We start from the raw sequence: 27,407 nt of genomic DNA on the forward strand, positions 1-27,407 counted from the left end.
CGTGTCCTGTGCATGTGGGACCGGCATTATCACGTGATTGGCAGGCAAGGACCACGTGGCTGGCAAGGACCACGTGACAGAAGCGGCAAGGGCCGGCCGCGGGGCGGCGGCGTCCATTGTTTGTACAAAAGAGTGAACATGGGCCCTTAGTCCACAAGCCCAGGCGAAAAAAATTGACGTTTTTGGAATCTCGTTCCATGTATGGGTGCACAAAGAAATCTCTTCAGGATCCGCGAGAAAGGGTCTCTGTGACCTCATAATCGCGAAGAGTTGATGGTTTTCCTGGGGCCAAAGCCTTGTTTGGCGAGTGTTTCGACCTTCGTTTTCGATTGTCGACATTGCTTGCAAGCTGCACTTTTATCGTTCAGAGTACGCACAGTATCTGCTCAAATTTGAATTGGCGGTCCACATGGTACTCCACGTGGCACATTTCTTCAGTCAGAGACTCAAAACAATTAGAACAGAAGTGAATGCGTTTTCGTAGCTTTCCTGTTAGATTTCCATTATGTCTTTTGATTTTAGGTTGGTAGTTAGTTAGGTATAAGTAGCACTGTGTTCATGGCCAGCTTTGACGGCGGTAGTGCTCCCAGCCGTCGCATCACCCGGCAATCAATTGATGTGCCCCTCGTAGCACCAGGTCACGCACTCTGTCTCTTTTGTGGCCAAGTGAAAAAGAAAATTCCAAACCGTTCCACCAGGCAGAACCTCTCGCAGCTACTTACGGAGGACGCTGAAGCCAAATTAAAAAGGGCTGCGTCCATCCGTAAGGACGACCGAATTATCATTGCCATCTCTGGCGGCGGCAGCCTTATTTCCAGAGAAGTTTTTTATCACAGACACTGCTATCAGGCCTACACTCGTGAGGTGTCCTTGTCACGCCTGGAGAGTGACAGCACAACCCTTGCAGTGGTTGATGAGCAGGAGGAGGAGCAGGCCCCTGGTGATGATGGTAAGGAGTGTGCTTTCTTAGCCAACATCCAACACCGACTTTTTCACCAGAATGAAGTGTTGGACATAAATCAGTTGACATCTGTTTACAACACAACAAATGCATTGACCGTTCGTAATGATTTTGTTAAGAGCTACTTAATTGATAATTATGGAACAGAGCTCACGTTTGTGAGACCTGCAGCTCGCCGCAAGTGTGAGCTTGTTTACGCCACTGTTAATGCCCCCACCTTAATCGCCCATGCCCATAGCGCAGGTGCTTTTGGCAATGTGGATAGCGATGAGGATGTCGCCATTAGTGAAGTGGTTCAGCGAACTGCACCAATGAGCAGCGGTGCGGATGTGGGTACAGTGTACCATGCTGCACGGTCACTGCGTGTCCTCTGTCAGGAGCACAACTTTGACGAGTGCACAGGGCTTTCAGTTGACGATGCAAGTGCCAGTGTACCGGACATGCTGCACAATTTCCTGGTGTGGCTTATGTCAGACAAGTATCATGCTGTTGTGCAGTCAACCAAGATCTCAGTAGAAGATCCAGCAACGTGTCGGCGTGTTCAGTCCATTGCGCAGGATGTAATGTTTGCCACTGCCTCGGCAATTCCACCCAAGCACATAGTCTTGGCATTGACCCTGCACCATCTGTTCCGGAGTGAGAAGTTGACCACAATGTTAAACCGCTTGGGTCATTGCATTGCCTACTCGCAAGTGTTGGAAAGAGAGACCAAGATGGCAGAGGACAAGCTAGTTGCCGGGCATGTTGTGGATCAGCTTCCAGACGTCATCAATCCAAGTAAGGGCTTGTGCATAGCCATGTAGTTGAATGCTGTTTATACTTCATAACCCTACACTGCTTTCGATATTGCATATCCTTGTAATGGTCAATTTGACAAACACCAATCCTGTAGCCGAAATGGCATGTCCTCTGTGCAATGTTTGTCGCCAAGTATGTGTGATAATATGATATCCCTTTATCCTACAAAAAGGTCTGTATGTGTGTGTGTCTGTGTCTGTGTCTGTGTGTATTGTGTGTGTATGTCTCTCATTCGCTCTCCCCCCCCCCCCCCCCCTCTCTCTCTCTCTCCCTCTTGTTTCTCTCATATTCTGCAGGTACACCATTCTATCATGTTGCTGACAATAATGACTTGAACGAGGAGACAGTGGACGGGAAGGGCACCACTCACTGCACCAACACGATTGTTGTGCAGCCAATTCTGAGTAGTGAGGGTGATGGCACATGGCTGCCTGGAGCACAAGGCCATGAGCGGAACCGGAAGCGCAAAAGAGCCCTGGATATACAGCCAGAAGTATTTGCAGACATCGTTTGCGCCAAGAATGTAAACCCTGCGAGGCGGCCGGCTGTGACACAGCAGCAACTGGAAGGTGTTATGTCGGATGGTGATGCTGTGGCGCTGAACGACTTCACCTGGAGGCGTTGTCGATCCAGTCGAAGTGGAGAGCTCCTTGACCCGGTCGTTGAAGTGTTGTCTGATTTACCCGAGCAAAAAGTGCCATCATGGTCAGCATTCAACGCACTGGTGAGCCGCAAGGATGTACCACCGAAATCCAGGATTGGATATTGCCCTGTGATGAATGCTTCACCAACCGAGTCTTCAACCGTGTATGCATTGCTGACCAAGTGCCTACGAAGGTGTCAAAACTCTGATCTGAGCTTCACGTTGATTGTTTTCGACCAAGCCATTTACGCCAAGGCCGTGGACATTGTCACACAACGAGGAGAAGAGTTTGCGCCTATTGTACTGAGACTAGGTGCTTTTCATATTGCTTGCACCTTTCTGGCAATCATCGGGAAGAGGTTTCGCGATGCCGGTCTGTTGGATCTGCTTGTGGAATCTGGTGTTGCTGGAACTGCATCAGCCTCCTCTGCCCTGGATGGTCGGCAATACAACCGGGGTATGCGATTCCACAAGATTGCTTCCGAGGCATTGGAACGGTTGCGCTGGAAGGAATTTGTGGATGCCAGCAACTTGACTGAGCTTGACATACCTCTCTCCTCAGCCTTTCAAGAGTTGGAGATGTGCATCACCAGTGACAACCTGTCACGGGTTACTGCTTCTCCTGCTTTGCGGAGCCTCTACATCAAATACCAGGAATTTTGCCAACAGCAGTCCCAGCTGGTTCCAAACTTTGGACTATGGTCATCGTACATCAGCATGGTGGATCTGCTACTGCGGTTTGTCAGGGCTAGTCGCACTGGCAACTGGAAGTTGCATCTCGTCTGTGTGCGGGATATGCTTCCCTGGTGTTTTGCATATGACCGAGTGAACTATGCCCGGTTCATGTCGTTCTACTGGCTCGACATGACCCAATTGCCAACGAACCACCCAGAAGCTCATGCCTTCCTGGAGCAGGGTGGGTTCTCGGTGCAACGGTCATCCAACCCTTTTGCTCGAGTAGCGTCCGACCAAGCTATTGAACAATCGATCAATCGAGCCACAAAAACCACAGGCGGTATAATTGGGTTCAGCCGCCATCCTGCTACTGTACAGCGCTGGGTGCTCACAGCACATGACCGTGCAGCAGTCGCTGATGTTTGCTTGGAACACTGTGGCCTTGATGACAGTACTGAAGAGAGAGATACCTTTCACAAGGATTGCCAGAAGGGCAGAATGGTGCGGGATGAGAAGGATGTCCTCCAAATGATCGGTACCGTCTCCATGCTTCGCAATCCATTCATTTCATCATCCAAACAGCCATGCATGGAGTTAATCCATCTTGCATCTGGCGTTGAAGCATCCAAGGAAGCTGCCCAGGACCTTCGAACGGCTGAAGAGCGTGGCAAGGTTTGTTTTCATGAGTTCCTCCATGAACGGTTGACTGCTGGGCAATCCGCTAAGGGATTCCATGATCCACTGAAGAAGCAGAACCTGCAGACCTTCACCAAGAAGAAAGCAAAGAAGACGGCATCGACCAGCAACACCGACATCCTTCGTGCAGACAGGTCTACTTTCTCTCGAATGGCCTTGATTGCTCAAACGCGTGAAATGGATATGCGGCAGGTGATGTCATACCCACTAGGTGAATTGCCTTGGGCAATTGCCTCTACATCAGGAGCTCTCGTGAAGACAAACAAGTCTGCTTTACTTACTCTGCTCACCGATGGCATATCGACTGCACCTCCAACCAACACTGCTGCTGCTAATGGAGCCCTGATTATTGATGCTATGGCAATGATCAGGACCCAGAAGCTAAGCGAAGCGCCTGCATCATTTGGAGAGTTTGCTGCAGTAGTCCTGAAACAGCTCTGCGGCTACTTTTCTAAGTACACCCGAGTGGACTTCGTTGTGGACACGTACCGTGACATCTCCATCAAGAACTTAGAAAGGAGCTCTCGTGCAGCCGATGGAGTGTTGCGACTGCATCTGACAAACCGGTCCCAACGAATGCCTCGGCAATTTAACAAGTATCTTTCGCTGGGCACGAACAAGGAGGAGCTGATAGCCTTCTTGTTCACAGAATGGCAGCGTCCCGAGCAGATGCAGAAGATTCCTGATGGCAAGGAGCTTGTGACAACTTCCAGGCAATCATGTAGCACGGTAAGATGCGTAGATGGTGTGGGTGTCCATACTCCTGTTGCGAGCCTTAAATCGACGCATGAAGAAGCTGACACGAGGCTCCTTCTCCATGCCAGCAATGCGGCGGCAGCAGGTCACGCGAACGTGACCATCAAGTCACCGGACACCGATGTGTTAGTTCTTGCTGTATCAGTCACGAATCGCATCCCTGCTGCTCTACACTTCCTAACTGGAACTGGCAACAAGACACGGAAGATGCACGGTCAATGCCGTCAGCGAAAAGTTGGGCAGAGAGGTGTGTGATGCTCTGCCGGCATTCCATGCCTTTACCGGCTGTGACGCAGTCAGTTCCTTTGCGCACCATGGCAAGAAATCTGCCTTCAAGTTGCTGTGCTCCCCAGCCCACTCCGACTACAAGGCAATCTTCGCCCGTGTTGGTTGTAACTTTGACGGACTTCCTGGTGATGTCACTGATTCCCTGGAGACGTTTCTGTGCCTTCTCTACAATGCAAAAAGTTGCACCAAGGTCAACGATGCAAGGTATCAGTTGTTCTGCACGAAAACGTTGCAGTCGAATCAGCTTCCACCATGCCATGATGCCTTCGTCAAGCACTGCGCCAGGGCCAACTATCAGGCTGCTGTGTGGCGCCTTTGTCTTGCTGCAATACCAGACATACCTGCTCCACACGAGAATAATCAAGGTAAGAGGCTCAAGGTTACTGTTTTAGAATGTGGTGCATGGAAGCTAGGAAGAAGCATTATTAAAAAAAAACTGTGTTAACTTTTTTAATATTGCCTTGTGGATGATCAGTTCCTCTTTCGGTGCACTCCTTTTTGTACAGGCTGGTGTCTGAATAGCGATGGCAATCTTGCCGTTTCTTGGTTGAGCCTACCCCCAGCGCCCCGAGCACTCCTTGAGTTCCTCAGCTGTGGCTGCAAGACAGGCTGTAGCAGTGGGAACTGCTCATGCCGGCGCCATACTTTGAAATGCACAGATGCCTGCCAGTGTCGCCACAACTCGGCAGGAGTTGCCTGCACCAACTGCCCAACTCTGGACACGGTTCAGGAAGACGTTGCTTCATCTCTGGAAGCAGATGACACACTGCAAGCTGTGCAGTGAAACACTTCTTCGCTGGTCGCTTATATAGTCCACAAGCCCAGGCGAAAAAAATTGACGTTTTTGGAATCTCGTTCCATGTATGGGTGCACAAAGAAATCTCTTCAGGATCCGCGAGAAAGGGTCTCTGTGACCTCATAATCGCGAAGAGTTGATGGTTTTCCTGGGGCCAAAGCCTTGTTTGGCGAGTGTTTCGACCTTCGTTTTCGATTGTCGACATTGCTTGCAAGCTGCACTTTTATCGTTCAGAGTACGCACAGTATCTGCTCAAATTTGAATTGGCGGTCCACATGGTACTCCACGTGGCACATTTCTTCAGTCAGAGACTCAAAACAATTAGAACAGAAGTGAATGCGTTTTCGTAGCTTTCCTGTTAGATTTCCATTATGTCTTTTGATTTTAGGTTGGTAGTTAGTTAGGTATAAGTAGCACTGTGTTCATGGCCAGCTTTGACGGCGGTAGTGCTCCCAGCCGTCGCATCACCCGGCAATCAATTGATGTGCCCCTCGTAGCACCAGGTCACGCACTCTGTCTCTTTTGTGGCCAAGTGAAAAAGAAAATTCCAAACCGTTCCACCAGGCAGAACCTCTCGCAGCTACTTACGGAGGACGCTGAAGCCAAATTAAAAAGGGCTGCGTCCATCCGTAAGGACGACCGAATTATCATTGCCATCTCTGGCGGCGGCAGCCTTATTTCCAGAGAAGTTTTTTATCACAGACACTGCTATCAGGCCTACACTCGTGAGGTGTCCTTGTCACGCCTGGAGAGTGACAGCACAACCCTTGCAGTGGTTGATGAGCAGGAGGAGGAGCAGGCCCCTGGTGATGATGGTAAGGAGTGTGCTTTCTTAGCCAACATCCAACACCGACTTTTTCACCAGAATGAAGTGTTGGACATAAATCAGTTGACATCTGTTTACAACACAACAAATGCATTGACCGTTCGTAATGATTTTGTTAAGAGCTACTTAATTGATAATTATGGAACAGAGCTCACGTTTGTGAGACCTGCAGCTCGCCGCAAGTGTGAGCTTGTTTACGCCACTGTTAATGCCCCCACCTTAATCGCCCATGCCCATAGCGCAGGTGCTTTTGGCAATGTGGATAGCGATGAGGATGTCGCCATTAGTGAAGTGGTTCAGCGAACTGCACCAATGAGCAGCGGTGCGGATGTGGGTACAGTGTACCATGCTGCACGGTCACTGCGTGTCCTCTGTCAGGAGCACAACTTTGACGAGTGCACAGGGCTTTCAGTTGACGATGCAAGTGCCAGTGTACCGGACATGCTGCACAATTTCCTGGTGTGGCTTATGTCAGACAAGTATCATGCTGTTGTGCAGTCAACCAAGATCTCAGTAGAAGATCCAGCAACGTGTCGGCGTGTTCAGTCCATTGCGCAGGATGTAATGTTTGCCACTGCCTCGGCAATTCCACCCAAGCACATAGTCTTGGCATTGACCCTGCACCATCTGTTCCGGAGTGAGAAGTTGACCACAATGTTAAACCGCTTGGGTCATTGCATTGCCTACTCGCAAGTGTTGGAAAGAGAGACCAAGATGGCAGAGGACAAGCTAGTTGCCGGGCATGTTGTGGATCAGCTTCCAGACGTCATCAATCCAAGTAAGGGCTTGTGCATAGCCATGTAGTTGAATGCTGTTTATACTTCATAACCCTACACTGCTTTCGATATTGCATATCCTTGTAATGGTCAATTTGACAAACACCAATCCTGTAGCCGAAATGGCATGTCCTCTGTGCAATGTTTGTCGCCAAGTATGTGTGATAATATGATATCCCTTTATCCTACAAAAAGGTCTGTATGTGTGTGTGTCTGTGTCTGTGTCTGTGTGTATTGTGTGTGTATGTCTCTCATTCGCTCTCCCCCCCCCCCCCCCCTCTCTCTCTCTCTCCCTCTTGTTTCTCTCATATTCTGCAGGTACACCATTCTATCATGTTGCTGACAATAATGACTTGAACGAGGAGACAGTGGACGGGAAGGGCACCACTCACTGCACCAACACGATTGTTGTGCAGCCAATTCTGAGTAGTGAGGGTGATGGCACATGGCTGCCTGGAGCACAAGGCCATGAGCGGAACCGGAAGCGCAAAAGAGCCCTGGATATACAGCCAGAAGTATTTGCAGACATCGTTTGCGCCAAGAATGTAAACCCTGCGAGGCGGCCGGCTGTGACACAGCAGCAACTGGAAGGTGTTATGTCGGATGGTGATGCTGTGGCGCTGAACGACTTCACCTGGAGGCGTTGTCGATCCAGTCGAAGTGGAGAGCTCCTTGACCCGGTCGTTGAAGTGTTGTCTGATTTACCCGAGCAAAAAGTGCCATCATGGTCAGCATTCAACGCACTGGTGAGCCGCAAGGATGTACCACCGAAATCCAGGATTGGATATTGCCCTGTGATGAATGCTTCACCAACCGAGTCTTCAACCGTGTATGCATTGCTGACCAAGTGCCTACGAAGGTGTCAAAACTCTGATCTGAGCTTCACGTTGATTGTTTTCGACCAAGCCATTTACGCCAAGGCCGTGGACATTGTCACACAACGAGGAGAAGAGTTTGCGCCTATTGTACTGAGACTAGGTGCTTTTCATATTGCTTGCACCTTTCTGGCAATCATCGGGAAGAGGTTTCGCGATGCCGGTCTGTTGGATCTGCTTGTGGAATCTGGTGTTGCTGGAACTGCATCAGCCTCCTCTGCCCTGGATGGTCGGCAATACAACCGGGGTATGCGATTCCACAAGATTGCTTCCGAGGCATTGGAACGGTTGCGCTGGAAGGAATTTGTGGATGCCAGCAACTTGACTGAGCTTGACATACCTCTCTCCTCAGCCTTTCAAGAGTTGGAGATGTGCATCACCAGTGACAACCTGTCACGGGTTACTGCTTCTCCTGCTTTGCGGAGCCTCTACATCAAATACCAGGAATTTTGCCAACAGCAGTCCCAGCTGGTTCCAAACTTTGGACTATGGTCATCGTACATCAGCATGGTGGATCTGCTACTGCGGTTTGTCAGGGCTAGTCGCACTGGCAACTGGAAGTTGCATCTCGTCTGTGTGCGGGATATGCTTCCCTGGTGTTTTGCATATGACCGAGTGAACTATGCCCGGTTCATGTCGTTCTACTGGCTCGACATGACCCAATTGCCAACGAACCACCCAGAAGCTCATGCCTTCCTGGAGCAGGGTGGGTTCTCGGTGCAACGGTCATCCAACCCTTTTGCTCGAGTAGCGTCCGACCAAGCTATTGAACAATCGATCAATCGAGCCACAAAAACCACAGGCGGTATAATTGGGTTCAGCCGCCATCCTGCTACTGTACAGCGCTGGGTGCTCACAGCACATGACCGTGCAGCAGTCGCTGATGTTTGCTTGGAACACTGTGGCCTTGATGACAGTACTGAAGAGAGAGATACCTTTCACAAGGATTGCCAGAAGGGCAGAATGGTGCGGGATGAGAAGGATGTCCTCCAAATGATCGGTACCGTCTCCATGCTTCGCAATCCATTCATTTCATCATCCAAACAGCCATGCATGGAGTTAATCCATCTTGCATCTGGCGTTGAAGCATCCAAGGAAGCTGCCCAGGACCTTCGAACGGCTGAAGAGCGTGGCAAGGTTTGTTTTCATGAGTTCCTCCATGAACGGTTGACTGCTGGGCAATCCGCTAAGGGATTCCATGATCCACTGAAGAAGCAGAACCTGCAGACCTTCACCAAGAAGAAAGCAAAGAAGACGGCATCGACCAGCAACACCGACATCCTTCGTGCAGACAGGTCTACTTTCTCTCGAATGGCCTTGATTGCTCAAACGCGTGAAATGGATATGCGGCAGGTGATGTCATACCCACTAGGTGAATTGCCTTGGGCAATTGCCTCTACATCAGGAGCTCTCGTGAAGACAAACAAGTCTGCTTTACTTACTCTGCTCACCGATGGCATATCGACTGCACCTCCAACCAACACTGCTGCTGCTAATGGAGCCCTGATTATTGATGCTATGGCAATGATCAGGACCCAGAAGCTAAGCGAAGCGCCTGCATCATTTGGAGAGTTTGCTGCAGTAGTCCTGAAACAGCTCTGCGGCTACTTTTCTAAGTACACCCGAGTGGACTTCGTTGTGGACACGTACCGTGACATCTCCATCAAGAACTTAGAAAGGAGCTCTCGTGCAGCCGATGGAGTGTTGCGACTGCATCTGACAAACCGGTCCCAACGAATGCCTCGGCAATTTAACAAGTATCTTTCGCTGGGCACGAACAAGGAGGAGCTGATAGCCTTCTTGTTCACAGAATGGCAGCGTCCCGAGCAGATGCAGAAGATTCCTGATGGCAAGGAGCTTGTGACAACTTCCAGGCAATCATGTAGCACGGTAAGATGCGTAGATGGTGTGGGTGTCCATACTCCTGTTGCGAGCCTTAAATCGACGCATGAAGAAGCTGACACGAGGCTCCTTCTCCATGCCAGCAATGCGGCGGCAGCAGGTCACGCGAACGTGACCATCAAGTCACCGGACACCGATGTGTTAGTTCTTGCTGTATCAGTCACGAATCGCATCCCTGCTGCTCTACACTTCCTAACTGGAACTGGCAACAAGACACGGAAGATGCACGGTCAATGCCGTCAGCGAAAAGTTGGGCAGAGAGGTGTGTGATGCTCTGCCGGCATTCCATGCCTTTACCGGCTGTGACGCAGTCAGTTCCTTTGCGCACCATGGCAAGAAATCTGCCTTCAAGTTGCTGTGCTCCCCAGCCCACTCCGACTACAAGGCAATCTTCGCCCGTGTTGGTTGTAACTTTGACGGACTTCCTGGTGATGTCACTGATTCCCTGGAGACGTTTCTGTGCCTTCTCTACAATGCAAAAAGTTGCACCAAGGTCAACGATGCAAGGTATCAGTTGTTCTGCACGAAAACGTTGCAGTCGAATCAGCTTCCACCATGCCATGATGCCTTCGTCAAGCACTGCGCCAGGGCCAACTATCAGGCTGCTGTGTGGCGCCTTTGTCTTGCTGCAATACCAGACATACCTGCTCCACACGAGAATAATCAAGGTAAGAGGCTCAAGGTTACTGTTTTAGAATGTGGTGCATGGAAGCTAGGAAGAAGCATTATTAAAAAAAAACTGTGTTAACTTTTTTAATATTGCCTTGTGGATGATCAGTTCCTCTTTCGGTGCACTCCTTTTTGTACAGGCTGGTGTCTGAATAGCGATGGCAATCTTGCCGTTTCTTGGTTGAGCCTACCCCCAGCGCCCCGAGCACTCCTTGAGTTCCTCAGCTGTGGCTGCAAGACAGGCTGTAGCAGTGGGAACTGCTCATGCCGGCGCCATACTTTGAAATGCACAGATGCCTGCCAGTGTCGCCACAACTCGGCAGGAGTTGCCTGCACCAACTGCCCAACTCTGGACACGGTTCAGGAAGACGTTGCTTCATCTCTGGAAGCAGATGACACACTGCAAGCTGTGCAGTGAAACACTTCTTCGCTGGTCGCTTATATAGTCCACAAGCCCAGGCGAAAAAAATTGACGTTTTTGGAATCTCGTTCCATGTATGGGTGCACAAAGAAATCTCTTCAGGATCCGCGAGAAAGGGTCTCTGTGACCTCATAATCGCGAAGAGTTGATGGTTTTCCTGGGGCCAAAGCCTTGTTTGGCGAGTGTTTCGACCTTCGTTTTCGATTGTCGACATTGCTTGCAAGCTGCACTTTTATCGTTCAGAGTACGCACAGTATCTGCTCAAATTTGAATTGGCGGTCCACATGGTACTCCACGTGGCACATTTCTTCAGTCAGAGACTCAAAACAATTAGAACAGAAGTGAATGCGTTTTCGTAGCTTTCCTGTTAGATTTCCATTATGTCTTTTGATTTTAGGTTGGTAGTTAGTTAGGTATAAGTAGCACTGTGTTCATGGCCAGCTTTGACGGCGGTAGTGCTCCCAGCCGTCGCATCACCCGGCAATCAATTGATGTGCCCCTCGTAGCACCAGGTCACGCACTCTGTCTCTTTTGTGGCCAAGTGAAAAAGAAAATTCCAAACCGTTCCACCAGGCAGAACCTCTCGCAGCTACTTACGGAGGACGCTGAAGCCAAATTAAAAAGGGCTGCGTCCATCCGTAAGGACGACCGAATTATCATTGCCATCTCTGGCGGCGGCAGCCTTATTTCCAGAGAAGTTTTTTATCACAGACACTGCTATCAGGCCTACACTCGTGAGGTGTCCTTGTCACGCCTGGAGAGTGACAGCACAACCCTTGCAGTGGTTGATGAGCAGGAGGAGGAGCAGGCCCCTGGTGATGATGGTAAGGAGTGTGCTTTCTTAGCCAACATCCAACACCGACTTTTTCACCAGAATGAAGTGTTGGACATAAATCAGTTGACATCTGTTTACAACACAACAAATGCATTGACCGTTCGTAATGATTTTGTTAAGAGCTACTTAATTGATAATTATGGAACAGAGCTCACGTTTGTGAGACCTGCAGCTCGCCGCAAGTGTGAGCTTGTTTACGCCACTGTTAATGCCCCCACCTTAATCGCCCATGCCCATAGCGCAGGTGCTTTTGGCAATGTGGATAGCGATGAGGATGTCGCCATTAGTGAAGTGGTTCAGCGAACTGCACCAATGAGCAGCGGTGCGGATGTGGGTACAGTGTACCATGCTGCACGGTCACTGCGTGTCCTCTGTCAGGAGCACAACTTTGACGAGTGCACAGGGCTTTCAGTTGACGATGCAAGTGCCAGTGTACCGGACATGCTGCACAATTTCCTGGTGTGGCTTATGTCAGACAAGTATCATGCTGTTGTGCAGTCAACCAAGATCTCAGTAGAAGATCCAGCAACGTGTCGGCGTGTTCAGTCCATTGCGCAGGATGTAATGTTTGCCACTGCCTCGGCAATTCCACCCAAGCACATAGTCTTGGCATTGACCCTGCACCATCTGTTCCGGAGTGAGAAGTTGACCACAATGTTAAACCGCTTGGGTCATTGCATTGCCTACTCGCAAGTGTTGGAAAGAGAGACCAAGATGGCAGAGGACAAGCTAGTTGCCGGGCATGTTGTGGATCAGCTTCCAGACGTCATCAATCCAAGTAAGGGCTTGTGCATAGCCATGTAGTTGAATGCTGTTTATACTTCATAACCCTACACTGCTTTCGATATTGCATATCCTTGTAATGGTCAATTTGACAAATACCAATCCTGTAGCCGAAATGGCATGTCCTCTGTGCAATGTTTGTCGCCAAGTATGTGTGATAATATGATATCCCTTTATCCTACAAAAAGGTCTGTATGTGTGTGTGTGTGTGTGTGTGTGTCTGTGTCTGTGTGTATTGTGTGTGTATGTCTCTCATTCGCTCTCTCCCCCCCCCCCCCCTCTCTCTCTCTCTCCCTCTTGTTTCTCTCATATTCTGCAGGTACACCATTCTATCATGTTGCTGACAATAATGACTTGAACGAGGAGACAGTGGACGGGAAGGGCACCACTCACTGCACCAACACGATTGTTGTGCAGCCAATTCTGAGTAGTGAGGGTGATGGCACATGGCTGCCTGGAGCACAAGGCCATGAGCGGAACCGGAAGCGCAAAAGAGCCCTGGATATACAGCCAGAAGTATTTGCAGACATCGTTTGCGCCAAGAATGTAAACCCTGCGAGGCGGCCGGCTGTGACACAGCAGCAACTGGAAGGTGTTATGTCGGATGGTGATGCTGTGGCGCTGAACGACTTCACCTGGAGGCGTTGTCGATCCAGTCGAAGTGGAGAGCTCCTTGACCCGGTCGTTGAAGTGTTGTCTGATTTACCCGAGCAAAAAGTGCCATCATGGTCAGCATTCAACGCACTGGTGAGCCGCAAGGATGTACCACCGAAATCCAGGATTGGATATTGCCCTGTGATGAATGCTTCACCAACCGAGTCTTCAACCGTGTATGCATTGCTGACCAAGTGCCTACGAAGGTGTCAAAACTCTGATCTGAGCTTCACGTTGATTGTTTTCGACCAAGCCATTTACGCCAAGGCCGTGGACATTGTCACACAACGAGGAGAAGAGTTTGCGCCTATTGTACTGAGACTAGGTGCTTTTCATATTGCTTGCACCTTTCTGGCAATCATCGGGAAGAGGTTTCGCGATGCCGGTCTGTTGGATCTGCTTGTGGAATCTGGTGTTGCTGGAACTGCATCAGCCTCCTCTGCCCTGGATGGTCGGCAATACAACCGGGGTATGCGATTCCACAAGATTGCTTCCGAGGCATTGGAACGGTTGCGCTGGAAGGAATTTGTGGATGCCAGCAACTTGACTGAGCTTGACATACCTCTCTCCTCAGCCTTTCAAGAGTTGGAGATGTGCATCACCAGTGACAACCTGTCACGGGTTACTGCTTCTCCTGCTTTGCGGAGCCTCTACATCAAATACCAGGAATTTTGCCAACAGCAGTCCCAGCTGGTTCCAAACTTTGGACTATGGTCATCGTACATCAGCATGGTGGATCTGCTACTGCGGTTTGTCAGGGCTAGTCGCACTGGCAACTGGAAGTTGCATCTCGTCTGTGTGCGGGATATGCTTCCCTGGTGTTTTGCATATGACCGAGTGAACTATGCCCGGTTCATGTCGTTCTACTGGCTCGACATGACCCAATTGCCAACGAACCACCCAGAAGCTCATGCCTTCCTGGAGCAGGGTGGGTTCTCGGTGCAACGGTCATCCAACCCTTTTGCTCGAGTAGCGTCCGACCAAGCTATTGAACAATCGATCAATCGAGCCACAAAAACCACAGGCGGTATAATTGGGTTCAGCCGCCATCCTGCTACTGTACAGCGCTGGGTGCTCACAGCACATGACCGTGCAGCAGTCGCTGATGTTTGCTTGGAACACTGTGGCCTTGATGACAGTACTGAAGAGAGAGATACCTTTCACAAGGATTGCCAGAAGGGCAGAATGGTGCGGGATGAGAAGGATGTCCTCCAAATGATCGGTACCGTCTCCATGCTTCGCAATCCATTCATTTCATCATCCAAACAGCCATGCATGGAGTTAATCCATCTTGCATCTGGCGTTGAAGCATCCAAGGAAGCTGCCCAGGACCTTCGAACGGCTGAAGAGCGTGGCAAGGTTTGTTTTCATGAGTTCCTCCATGAACGGTTGACTGCTGGGCAATCCGCTAAGGGATTCCATGATCCACTGAAGAAGCAGAACCTGCAGACCTTCACCAAGAAGAAAGCAAAGAAGACGGCATCGACCAGCAACACCGACATCCTTCGTGCAGACAGGTCTACTTTCTCTCGAATGGCCTTGATTGCTCAAACGCGTGAAATGGATATGCGGCAGGTGATGTCATACCCACTAGGTGAATTGCCTTGGGCAATTGCCTCTACATCAGGAGCTCTCGTGAAGACAAACAAGTCTGCTTTACTTACTCTGCTCACCGATGGCATATCGACTGCACCTCCAACCAACACTGCTGCTGCTAATGGAGCCCTGATTATTGATGCTATGGCAATGATCAGGACCCAGAAGCTAAGCGAAGCGCCTGCATCATTTGGAGAGTTTGCTGCAGTAGTCCTGAAACAGCTCTGCGGCTACTTTTCTAAGTACACCCGAGTGGACTTCGTTGTGGACACGTACCGTGACATCTCCATCAAGAACTTAGAAAGGAGCTCTCGTGCAGCCGATGGAGTGTTGCGACTGCATCTGACAAACCGGTCCCAACGAATGCCTCGGCAATTTAACAAGTATCTTTCGCTGGGCACGAACCAGGAGGAGCTGATAGCCTTCTTGTTCACAGAATGGCAGCGTCCCGAGCAGATGCAGAAGATTCCTGATGGCAAGGAGCTTGTGACAACTTCCAGGCAATCATGTAGCACGGTAAGATGCGTAGATGGTGTGGGTGTCCATACTCCTGTTGCGAGCCTTAAATCGACGCATGAAGAAGCTGACACGAGGCTCCTTCTCCATGCCAGCAATGCGGCGGCAGCAGGTCACGCGAACGTGACCATCAAGTCACCGGACACCGATGTGTTAGTTCTTGCTGTATCAGTCACGAATCGCATCCCTGCTGCTCTACACTTCCTAACTGGAACTGGCAACAAGACACGGAAGATACCGGTCAATGCCGTCAGCGAAAAGTTGGGCAGAGAGGTGTGTGATGCTCTGCCGGCATTCCATGCCTTTACCGGCTGTGACGCAGTCAGTTCCTTTGCGCACCATGGCAAGAAATCTGCCTTCAAGTTGCTGTGCTCCCCAGCCCACTCCGACTACAAGGCAATCTTCGCCCGTGTTGGTTGTAACTTTGACGGACTTCCTGGTGATGTCACTGATTCCCTGGAGACGTTTCTGTGCCTTCTCTACAATGCAAAAAGTTGCACCAAGGTCAACGATGCAAGGTATCAGTTGTTCTGCACGAAAACGTTGCAGTCGAATCAGCTTCCTCCATGCCATGATGCCTTCGTCAAGCACTGCGCCAGGGCCAACTATCAGGCTGCTGTGTGGCGCCTTTGTCTTGCTGCAATACCAGACATACCTGCTCCACACGAGAATAATCAAGGTAAGAGGCTCAAGGTTACTGTTTTAGAATGTGGTGCATGGAAGCTAGGAAGAAGCATTATTAAAAAAAAACTGTGTTAACTTTTTTAATATTGCCTTGTGGATGATCAGTTCCTCTTTCGGTGCACTCCTTTTTGTACAGGCTGGTGTCTGAATAGCGATGGCAATCTTGCCGTTTCTTGGTTGAGCCTACCCCCAGCGCCCCGAGCACTCCTTGAGTTCCTCAGCTGTGGCTGCAAGACAGGCTGTAGCAGTGGGAACTGCTCATGCCGGCGCCATACTTTGAAATGCACAGATGCCTGCCAGTGTCGCCACAACTCGGCAGGAGTTGCCTGCACCAACTGCCCAACTCTGGACACGGTTCAGGAAGACGTTGCTTCATCTCTGGAAGCAGATGACACACTGCAAGCTGTGCAGTGAAACACTTCTTCGCTGGTCGCTTATACAATGTACTTACCGGTATAGCCATCTACCATAGCAAATGATCCGCTCTTGCTATGTACTGTTAGTCTCCTACAGAGAGGAGTAATATCTCTGGATTGATTCGATGCTGTAAATACTGTACATACATGTACATCATGCTAAGCTGGAATGTATTACTTTTCATGATTAGGATAATTCTACTACAGTCGTTCTGTGCATGCCAATTGCCAACTCGTTACTATGTTATAACTTGATGTGTGCTTTTGAGTAGTCTAGGTGGTGCTATCATGTTGAAACTTGGCACACAGATTACATTTGCTTGTATCTATTTAATGTTGAAAGAATTTTCCTTTTTAGCCATGCAGAAGTGGCTTTAATACACGATTTTGCTTGTTGTTGCCATGGCAACGCAGGAAACCATTTGTTTCCATGTTTTGGTCAACAAAGCCCCGGGTTACTGGCATAAGTGACACATCATGGGAAAGCACTCTGAATGCTCTATCTGCTCCACACATCAAATCCTTGTGCACCTCACATGGGAACGAAAAATAAATAAAACCCGGCTGGCTTGTGGACTACAGTGTGGGAAGTTCCACCTCGCGTAGAAATCAGTAGCTACAGCAGCCCATTCAGCTGGTTTTGAAGGGCACTGCATGTATTTGTCCACAAGACCAGCCCAGATGGCTTGGCATACATCGATAATGATGTGGTGGGCAGTGGAGTGGCCCACACGGAACTGGATAGCAATGTTCTGCATGGACTCTCCTGAGGCCAGATATCGCAGCGTCAGGGCTAATCGTTCCGCATTGGTGATTTCTGGTCTTGTTGCGGAATTCAGCTGACGCCTCACCGGCAAGAACGGCTCTATCAGGACGAGTAAGCGGTCGAAAACAGCCGGGGACATACGCACATACTTGAAGTGCAGGCTCTCGTCTACACTTCTCATTTGCACAATGTCTGACTGGTACGACCCTCGCTCTAACCTGTGCTGGTAATACGGACGAACACACCAACGTCTGGTCCGTGCTGTCCTCCGACGCTGAAACGCAGCAGCTAGCAGCAAACAGGCTGCTGCGACATCCAACGCTGTGTCCATATCCATCTTGCTCTTGCTCTTGCGCTCGTCTCTCTCAAAATGAAAAGAAACACGAGAACCACATCATGTCAGTGGATTTTTGCAGTTTCCCGGCACAACTTCCCGTTGCCAAGAGAACAACATTTTTTAGTTGCAAAAAAGTTGACCACGTGAAGTGCGACTCGCGGCGTCTCGCAAAATGACCTGAAAAGTATAAATCAGCCGTCGCCAACGCAAGACATTTCGCACTTTCGCATCGCGCTTTCGCGTCGCAAAAAATGAAGTATGAATCGGCCTTCACAGAAGCTTTTTTGTGATGCGACACGCGATGCGACAGGCGCGAAACCGGGAAAACCCCAAATCGCAGCCATGTCGCGGCCCACGCAACTGCCGCAACTGGGCCATCGCAGAAGTTGAGCTTGGCTCAACTTTTGCGATGCGATGCGATGCGACAAGCGATTTGGTGTACGATTTTGACCTTTTCTACAGCAAAGTTGTACAAAGGTGCAAGAGTTGCCTATAAATTTTTACAAGTTGTGTCAAACCGCGCGAATATCATGGTGACGTACCCAAATCAGCAAAACTTTGTCGCATCGCTGACTTCTTCTGTGAATGGTATTTCGCGAGTTCGCATCGCACGCATCCATCGCAGATCGCGTCGCATCGCGTGTCGCATCGCAAAAAAGCTTCTGTGAATCCCGCTTTAAGGCCGATTCACAATACAACTTTCTGCGACGCGACATGCGACTTGCGACACATGCGACGAGCTGCGACAGCGACACACGGTTCACAATATTCTTCATGTTTGCGACATCCTCATGGGTAGGACTAAAGCGGGATTCACAGAAGCTTTTCTGCGATGCGACACGCGATGCGACGCGATCTGCGATGGATGCGTGCGATGCGAACTCGCGAAATACCATTCACAGAAGAAGTCAGCGATGCGACAAAGTTTTGTTGATTTGGGTACGTCACCATGATATTCGCGCGGTTTGACACAACTTGTAAAAATTTATAGGCAACTCTTGCACCTTTGTACAACTTTGCTGTAGAAAAGGTCAAAATCGTACACCAAATCGCTTGTCGCATCGCATCGCATCGCAAAAGTTGAGCCAAGCTCAACTTCTGCGATGGCATGCGATGGCCCAGTTGCGTCAGTTGCGTGGGGTGCGACATGGCTGCGATTTGGGGTTTTCCCGGTTTCGCGCCTGTCGCATCGCGTGTCGCATCGCAAAAAAGCTTCTGTGAATCCCGCTTAAAGCGGGATTCACAGAAGCTTTTTTGCGATGCGACACGCGATGCGACGCGATCTGCGATGGATGCGTGCGATGCGAACTCGCGAAATACCATTCACAGAAGAAGTCAACGATGCGACAAAGTTTTGCTGATTTGGGTACGTCACCATGATATTCGCGCGGTTTGACACAACTTGTAAAAATTTATAGGCAACTCTTGCACCTTTGTACAACTTTGCTGTAGAAAAGGTCAAAATCGTACACCAAATCGCTTGTCGCATCGCATCGCATCGCAAAAGTTGAGCCAAGCTCAACTTCTGCGATGGCCTGCGATGGCCCAGTTGCGGCAGTTGCGTGGGGTGCGACATGGCTGCGATTTGGGGTTTTCCCGGTTTCGCGTCTCTGTGGGACACTTGTCCGTGGCCGTTGTACTGGAAATCTGTGGCAGAACCTTGCCATGCCAGAGGCTACACACACCCCGGTACCTATACCGGGATAGACAAATCCTTGGTGTTGCTTCTTTCATTTTTATTTGTTCTTGCTGAGAAAGAAACGTTGCTGCTTGGAAAGCTTTCTGTTCACTCCAGCGACTTTCCTCTAGTAACGTTGCTCACTGATAATGATCATAGCTCGTGATACCAATGGTGAAGAGAAGCTGGGTTTCTTGCCATTTGCAACTTCCTGGCTCTGAAAATATAGCTTGAACAAATAAGAGCTCCAAGTATTTTAGTTTTAGATTTCGATGTGCCAGACCTATCGTTACGAGATGCAGAGATGAGGAGCAAGGGAGGCGTTGGACTAATGCCAATAATGGTTTTATGGCCCAGACAACGCCAGCGATTTTCACTTGTCAAGAGGACAGTCAAGTTGGAGCAGGCAGATGACAGATTATTTGAGCATTTATAGCGGAGTGGGTGGTTTGCTAAAGAGAATCGTCTCAGTACCTCATGGTTACTAGTATCTGACAAATGCCTCTTATTGCTAGTCTGCATTATTGAGCATAGCAGAATTGATCATGTCACAAGTAGTGTCAAGACTTGATGTCCTACGATTATACTCAGATCATGTTGTAACTTCACGGGAATATCCGTCCTGCCACTTTACGCTCTCCCAAAATTGCCTGCAGGAGTCACGTGCCTGTGCAAGGGACAATGCGTTTGCATTGCTTACGGATGCAAGCGGATGGAGTGTAGACCAGATGAGAAAAAGTGATCCGGATATTCAACTAGCTTGGACCGCCATTATAAATTTGCCTGATGCCTGGACTATCTGAACATTGCTCCAAACCAATCCACAGAAGCAATACCCACACAGGAAGCCAAATGATAAACCCATTCATCAGCTATCGAACCTTTCATCAAAACATAATGCAGTGCATGCCTACTACTACTCAAACGAGATCAACGGATGCCACATGCCACACAGATACAACGTGGAGGCTCAGTATTTTCAAGACCCCGTGCAGTCTAGACAACTAGAACAACGAGGTTTGCACCTAATGTCCCTCGATTTGCTTGCCGTATTTAGTTCCTTGCAATTGAAGCAAGCCGTATCCGAGAACCGGTCACTGAGTTTGCAGTGTCGTCGTCGCGTGTATGTTGCCGTGGTGCTCTCTACCCTCCTGTACGGCGCCTCAACCTGGACAACGAAGGCTCCGGACCTACGACACCTCAACCTTTTCCACCATCAATGTGTCAGATCTATCGTTGGAGTGTCGCGACGGCAGCAATGGGAGACCCACGCAACGTCCTCAGCCCTTGCAAAGGCCCTTGGAGTGCCTGAGGACATTGGTCACATCATACGGGAATGACGTTTGCGCTGGCTTGGACACGTGGCACGGAGGGAAGATCACCGGTTGCCGAAGTGTGTTCTCTTCGGTGAACTGCCTGCCCCGCGCCCCGCGCGTGATCCACGCAAGAGGTGGAGGGACGTTGTTATGCATGACTTTGAGCCGGTTGAGCCACCGGTACCAACATGTGGATGGTACGATGCAGCCCAGAACCATCCGGAGTGGCGTGCCATTGCCCATCGACCACACAAGGCACCCTCTGCTGCTGGCTACGGTTGCGCCTGCGGCCGCATGTTCCGTCGAAGCGGCGACCTGAAACGCCATCAGTCATTCTGTCGTGGACTGGAGAAATAACAATGCGGTATCATTGCTACGCAATGGGCAAGGTCAAGGTGTGTTTATGGTGGTACAGGTAATGCTATGTACGCCTCTTTGGTCGCTCACACATTATCCATTGCCGGCATTGGTTACACGTTATTATCAATTTGTTATGACCTTCGCTGGTCTGCACACCCACCCACTCTACTCTCTACTCTACTCTCTGAAGTTGAGACTTTCGTTTGCCATTTCATCCGGTAGTTTGACTCTCTGAGAATATCCCTGCTACATGTACATGTATAATATAATTTATACTTTACAATTATCCTTGTACGTGTCTATCTTCTTGACACCATGACTTTCTTTGAAGGTCTTGTAGCTATGAAATGTTATTTGCTGCAGGCCATGTGTGTGGTGTGGTGTGTGTGTGTGTGTGTGCATCCGTGAATGTCCCACGCTTGGCCCGTGGGTAAATATACAGTCATGTATATGTTATATGCCACACCAATTTCGCTATCTGTATAATATTATGCAGCACAGTGGCAGGCATAGAGAGAGAGAGCGAGAGGGAGAGAGACGTTTTAATGTCTCTGATGTGAATTCTTCACTACTACATAATCTACATTGTACTTGTATGATCGAGCGTATGAGTGTGTGTGTGTGTGTACTTGTATGATCGAGCGTACAAGTGTGTGTGTGTGGGTGTGCATTTGCAGATTTGGTGCTTCTCTTGCGACGGGCGTATACATGGTGTGTGTGGGTGCATCCGTGAATGCCCCATGTGTGCGTAAATATACAGTCATGTACGTGTTCTGTGCCATTCAATTTCACTAACTGTATATGCAGCACAGTGGCAGGCATAGAGAGAGAGAGAGAGAGAGAGAGAGAGAGAGAGAGAGAGAGAGAGAGAGAGAGAGAGAAAGAGAGATACGTTTTAATAATGTGTCTGAGGTGAATTCTTCACTACTACATGTACTTGTATGATCGAGCGTACGGATGTGTGTGTGTGTGTGCGTGTGAATGTCCCACGCATAGCCACGTGCGCGGTGCCACACAATTTCATTATGTGTAGAACAGCGGCTGGTAGAGAGATAGAGACAGACAGACAGACACAGAAAGACAGAAACGGAGGGATGCTGCGCATAAAGAGCGACAGAGACACAGACTCAGAGAGAAAGAGACAAAGCACAGACTGAGGAGAAAACAGACAGATACAGACAATCAGACACAGAAAGACCGAGACAGAAACAGAGGGACGCACATAATGAATGACAAAAGGAGAGACAGACACAAAGACTCAGGGAGCCAGAGACAGAGGGTCCTTAGGGAGAGACAGTGAGAAAAAAACTAAGAAAGGGAGAGGCAGATCGAGAAGGAAGAAGACACAGAGACTGAGAGAGAGACAGAAGAGAAGCAAACGGAGAAACAGCGACATAAGTACAGGGCCAAGAAGACAGACAAACATAGAGAGACAAGCAGAGAGAGACAAGCAGAGACAGACCAAGACAGGGAGACAGCTGGAGAGTTACACAGACAAACACAGATAGGCAGACAGAAAGGCCGTGACGAAGATTCAGAGAAACACAGAGAGAGAGAGAGAGAGGGGGGGGGGGAGAGAGAAGAAGAGAAGAGAGAGAGAGACACGCGCACACGCACACACACACACACACACAAAAACAGAGAGAGAAAACTGAGAAAGAAAGAGACAGAGAACAGTGACCGAGTGAGGGACAAAGAGAGACACACAGAGAAAGACTGAAGAAGAGAAGCAGACAGAAAAACAGAGACAGACAGATGGAGACAGAGAAACAGAAAGGAAGACAGACAGACAGACAGATGGACAGACAGACAGATAGGGACAGGCACACGGACAGAACGAGATAGGCAGACAGCTAGAGAATGACAAAGACAGGCATACAGAAAAACCAAGACACAGACAGAGACACATAGACACAGAGAGAGAGAGAGAGGCAGACAGATAGATATATTAATAGAATAGAGAGACAGACAGACAGAGAAACATGTGGAGACACACAGATACGAGAGATTTCGTTCGTTGGATTTCTAATACTGAAGTAGTATAATACAAGTAGGTAGCAGCATAATGCACACAGATCTAGAGTGCTGAGAGTTGTCGAATGCGGCGAAAGCAGAGTGTAGTAGACACTACTGTACAGGAGTGAAGCAAAGCTGATTTGTTGTAATGCTGCCTGACTGCTTGCCTGTGTGCAATAATGAGGTGAACTCATAAAACAGTGAGCCGAAAAAAAATATGATTAAAAAGCCGATTCACAAACCAGGTAAAGACAGGAAGAGAAGGAAAGATATGTGCGCATATACCCTGCACCCGTGCACGCACACACACACACAAACACAGAAGGGAGTTGATAGGTGGAGAATTGCGAAAACAGGGGACCCAGTGTGCCCTCAAGGAGATAAAGAGATAGAGATAGATAGAGAGATATTTTTGGCACAGTATATTCGGCCCTGGTTTAAATATGGCTTTGGAATTTATTTTTCATTGCAATCAGGTTCGGCCTCATTTCTCTGTGCTGTGCTAATGAGTCCACAAAGGACGAAACAGTTCTGTCCCCAGATTGGATAGATAGATAGATATAGATGAAGATAGAGAGAGAGAGAGAGAGAGAGAGAGAGAGAGAGAGAGAGAGAGAGAGAGAGAGAGAGAGAGAGAGAGAGAGAGAGAGGGAAAGAGAAAGACATAGGCAGCTGTCTTGGTCATTATCATCCGATGTATTCCGTGTGGCGTAGACCAGGTGTGCATTGAGAATCCTTTCACAAGGCATCGCAATAATTATAATTACGGAATTGGGCAGTAATGCTGTGCTAGTCTTGATATGTTTCACTCAGGTCATGTCTGATATCGTTGGCATAAGAGAAAATCAGTGGGTGTACATCCACTGCACTTGCAAACTTGCGTGTCTCTCTTGCGACGAATGCACATGGTACTTGGTGTCTGTGTCAATTGGCTCATTCTGTGGGCGAGTGGTCACTGCCTGAGTTCAATGTCGGAAAAGGTAAGTAGCTCTAGAGTGCAGTATAGAGAAAATTATGCCAAATACGCGGTCATTAGGAGAGACTATACCAGCAACTTCGACTCATATACTTCAATATCTAATTGGATCTGTATAGAAGACGCTGCTCAGTGGTATTGGAGTTGTGGTTGATCAACAGCGTATCTTTTAGGTACATGTGGCATCCATTGGTCTTGTGTGAGTGACACTAGGCATGAAACCGGACAACGTTGGTGAAAGGTTTCATTACCAAAGAACTTGATTGGTTTGCCATTTAGCTTCCTGTGTGGCGTCACATCGTTTCCGTGGACTGGTTTAGATTCTTGCCCACGTTTCCAGGAGTCCAGCCAATTAATAGCAGCCGAAGCTATTTGAATAGCCAGATTATGTCTTCTTATCTGCTCTGCACTCCATCCGCTTGCATCAGTAAGCAATGCAAACACGTTGTCCCCTGCACAGGCACGTGACTTCTGCAGGGAATTCCGGGAGAGCGTAAAGTGGCAGGACGAATTACCGTGAAGTTGCCACATGATCTGAGTACAATCGTAGCACATCAAGTCTTGACACTACTAGTACTTGTGACATGACCAATTCTGCTATGCTCTAATGCAGACTAGCAATAAGAGGCATTTGTCAGATACTAGTAACCATGAGGTACTGAGATGATTCTCTTCGGCAAGCCACCCACTCTGCAAAAAAATGCGCCAAAATTAATAATCCGTCATCTGCCTGCTCCAACTTGACTGTCCTCCTGACAAGTGAAAACCGCTGGCGTTGTCCGGCCATAAACACCATTATTGGCATCAATCCAACGCATTAATCCAACGCCTTCGTTGCTCCTCATCTCTGCAGCTCATACCAATAGGTCTGGCACGTCGAAAAACTAACATACTCGGAGCTACTGTACAAGCTACATTTTCAGAGACAGGGAGTTGCAAATGGCAAGAAACCCAGATTCCCTTCACCTTTGGCATCACGAGCAATGACCATTTATCAGCCAGCAATGTTTTACTAGAGCAAAGGCGCTGGCGGGAACAGAAACAGCAACGTTTCTTTCTCAGCAAAAACAAATAAAAAGGAAAGGAACAAAAAAGGATCAACACCATGTACCAGGGATTCGTCCATACCTGGTACCCAGGCCAGGTGTGTACTACCCCTGGAAAGGCTCTCCCACAGATTGCAGTACAAAAGCCACGGCCAAGTGTCCCACTGAGGTGCGGTCGCTTGCCCGGACCGCTGGGACGCGGACACCTACGAAGAGCAGCCTGTGACGTTTATTTTTTATGACAGAAAATCCGCAAAAATAGTTGGGCTTGTCCCTTTAGCCTTTCGCCATCCTCATGCACAAGAAGTACTATGCACGTGCACTGCACGTACACTGCACGTGCACCGTGGGTCGAAACTGTACTCCATTTGTGTATGTCGCATGTCGCACGTCGCAAAAGTTGAACTTTCTTCAACTTCTGCGACAGGTGCATTGCGACAGCTTGCGACAGCTTGCGGCAGCTCGCGACAGGCAATTTCTTGTCGCAACTGTCGCAAATCGCGTGTCGCCTCGCAGAAAGTTGTATTGTGAATCGGCCTTTAATAACGGGATTCACAGAAGCTTTTCTGCGATGCAACACGCGATGCGACGCGATCTGCGATGGATGCGTGCGATGCGAACTCGCGAAATACCATTCACAGAAGAAGTCAGCGATGCGACAAAGTTTTGCTGATTTGGGTACGTCACCATGATATTCGCGCGGTTTGACACAACTTGTAAAAATTTATAGGCAACTCTTGCACCTTCGTACAACTTTGCTGTAGAAAAGGTCAAAATCGTACACCAAATCGATTGTCGCATCGCATCGCATCGCAAAAGTTGAGCCAAGCTCAACTTCTGCGATGGCATGCGATGGCCCAGTTGCGTCAGTTGCGTGGGGTGCGACATGGCTGCGATTTGGGGTTTTCCCGGGTTCGCGCCTGTCGCATCGCGTGTCGCATCGCAAAAAAGCTTCTGTGAATCCCGCTTTAAGCCCGATTCACAATACAACTTTCTGCGACGCGACACGCGATTTGCGACAGTTGCGACAAGAAACTGCCTGTCGCGAGCTGTCGCAACCTGTCGCAAGCTGTCGCAATGCACCTGTCGCAGAAGTTGAAGAAAGTTCAACTTTTGCGACATGCGACACGCGACATACACAAATGGAGTACAGTTTCGACCCTGGGTGCACGTGCAGTGCACGTGCATAGTACTACTTGTGCATGAGGATGTCGCAAACATGAAAAATATTGTGAACCGTGTGTCGCTGTCGCAGCTCGTCGCATGTGTCGCAAGTCGCATGTCGCGTCGCAGAAAGTTGTATTGTGAATCGGCCTTTAAGGCCGATTCACAATACAACTTTCTGCGACGCGACATGCGAGTTACTTTTCTCGCACCTGTTCAGCCATTGCCGCTTGTAGCTTGCGCTGAGTTTCTTCTCCGCGCGAGCAGTCACGCAACGGTAAGTTTTCCTCACGGGACTGTCCCGTCCATTGTACGGCGAACTGAGCATAGTCTGCGCTGCGCGAAACACGCGTACAGAGTCTAGTCTCGCACCTCACGTGCTCAGCGCGGTCCACGTGGAGTGTCAAGTTTCAAAAGTGAACTCGGATGTGTCGATTCACGTACTACTACTGCGCTTCTTCTCCGTTTTTGCCCTTTTGTACTCTCACGCATACTAGTAAGTAGTTTGTTTTCGGGTGGTGAGGTTCTGGAAAGTCGATGTCACAGGCAGACTGTCCCCAGCGGACAACTCGGCAAAGTCTATCTGTACCAGTTGTAGAGCCAGGGCGAAAGGAGTGCATATTCTGTCAGAAATTTCAGCTGGGAAAGAAGCACAAGTATCAGAAAACTTCGCAGTGCCAGTCACACAACGCTGCCCAGAAAGTGCTAGACGCAGCTAAGTTGCGGAAAGACGAGGCTATTGTAATAGCTATTGGTTCTCTGTCTTGCCTCATAGCACGTGAAGTTCACTACCATCGGCACTGCTTCCGAGAGTACACAAGACTATTGGAGGTCGAGGATCCTGGTGACGACCCTCAGGGAATTGGTGGACAGGCTCCTTCGGAGGAACAAGTAGTTGCCCAGTTTCTTGAGGTCGTGCGTCAAGAATTGTTTGACAATTCTGCACTGCTGACCTCTTCTGATCTCCAGTCCATCTTCCAGACCTGCTGTAACAAGGAAAGTGGCAACTTCTGCACTCAGGTCAGAAATCGAAAACTGAAGAGCATCATTTTGAAAGAGTTTGATGGCGTTGTTAGGTTTGTCAGGCCAGCTCGCTGCAACGCCCCTGAATTGTTGTATGCTGTTAGCTCGACTGACAACTTGATCAGACAGTTTGCACTGCTGAAGGAGGAAGTTGCAGAA

The 27,407-nt window shown here is 49.3% G+C and overlaps 2 protein-coding genes and 2 long non-coding RNA genes across 4 annotated transcripts; all 4 read left to right on the forward strand.

Moving 5' to 3' along the window:
* The first annotated feature begins 5,080 nt into the window (after positions 1–5,080).
* LOC135824986 (uncharacterized) lies at positions 5,081–5,621 on the forward strand. Its single transcript, XR_010554996.1, has 2 exons — positions 5,081–5,182; positions 5,324–5,621. It is a non-coding gene; the product is annotated as an uncharacterized LOC135824986 (long non-coding RNA).
* A 23-nt stretch (positions 5,622–5,644) lies between these two features.
* On the forward strand, positions 5,645–10,262 carry LOC135824279 (uncharacterized). Its single transcript, XM_065337010.1, has 2 exons — positions 5,645–7,217; positions 7,534–10,262. The coding sequence occupies exons 1-2, from the start codon at positions 6,038–6,040 to the stop codon at positions 10,260–10,262; spliced, it is 3,909 nt and encodes a 1,302-aa protein (XP_065193082.1). The 5' UTR covers positions 5,645–6,037.
* A 296-nt stretch (positions 10,263–10,558) lies between these two features.
* On the forward strand, positions 10,559–11,099 carry LOC135824782 (uncharacterized). Its single transcript, XR_010554947.1, has 2 exons — positions 10,559–10,660; positions 10,802–11,099. It is a non-coding gene; the product is annotated as an uncharacterized LOC135824782 (long non-coding RNA).
* A 24-nt stretch (positions 11,100–11,123) lies between these two features.
* Positions 11,124–16,584, forward strand: LOC135824783 (uncharacterized). The gene is made up of 3 exons (XM_065337488.1): positions 11,124–12,695; positions 13,020–16,145; positions 16,287–16,584. Exons 1-3 carry the CDS (start codon positions 11,516–11,518, stop codon positions 16,562–16,564), a joined length of 4,584 nt encoding a protein of 1,527 aa, XP_065193560.1. The 5' UTR covers positions 11,124–11,515; the 3' UTR covers positions 16,565–16,584.
* The last annotated feature ends 10,823 nt before the right edge of the window (positions 16,585–27,407 follow it).

Source organism: Sycon ciliatum, chromosome 9, assembly GCF_964019385.1.
Source record: "Sycon ciliatum chromosome 9, ocSycCili1.1, whole genome shotgun sequence".
Classification (NCBI taxonomy): domain Eukaryota; kingdom Metazoa; phylum Porifera; class Calcarea; order Leucosolenida; family Sycettidae; genus Sycon; species Sycon ciliatum.

Coding starts and splice junctions, on each gene's coding strand:
- LOC135824279 (XM_065337010.1), top strand. CDS start 6,038: ATGGCCAGCTTTGACGGCGGTAGTGCTCCCAGCCGTCGCATCACCCGG. Junction 7,218..7,533: donor TCCAGACGTCATCAATCCAA/GTAAGGGCTTGT, acceptor CATATTCTGCAG/GTACACCATTCTATCATGTT.
- LOC135824783 (XM_065337488.1), top strand. CDS start 11,516: ATGGCCAGCTTTGACGGCGGTAGTGCTCCCAGCCGTCGCATCACCCGG. Junction 12,696..13,019: donor TCCAGACGTCATCAATCCAA/GTAAGGGCTTGT, acceptor CATATTCTGCAG/GTACACCATTCTATCATGTT. Junction 16,146..16,286: donor TCCACACGAGAATAATCAAG/GTAAGAGGCTCA, acceptor CTTTTTGTACAG/GCTGGTGTCTGAATAGCGAT.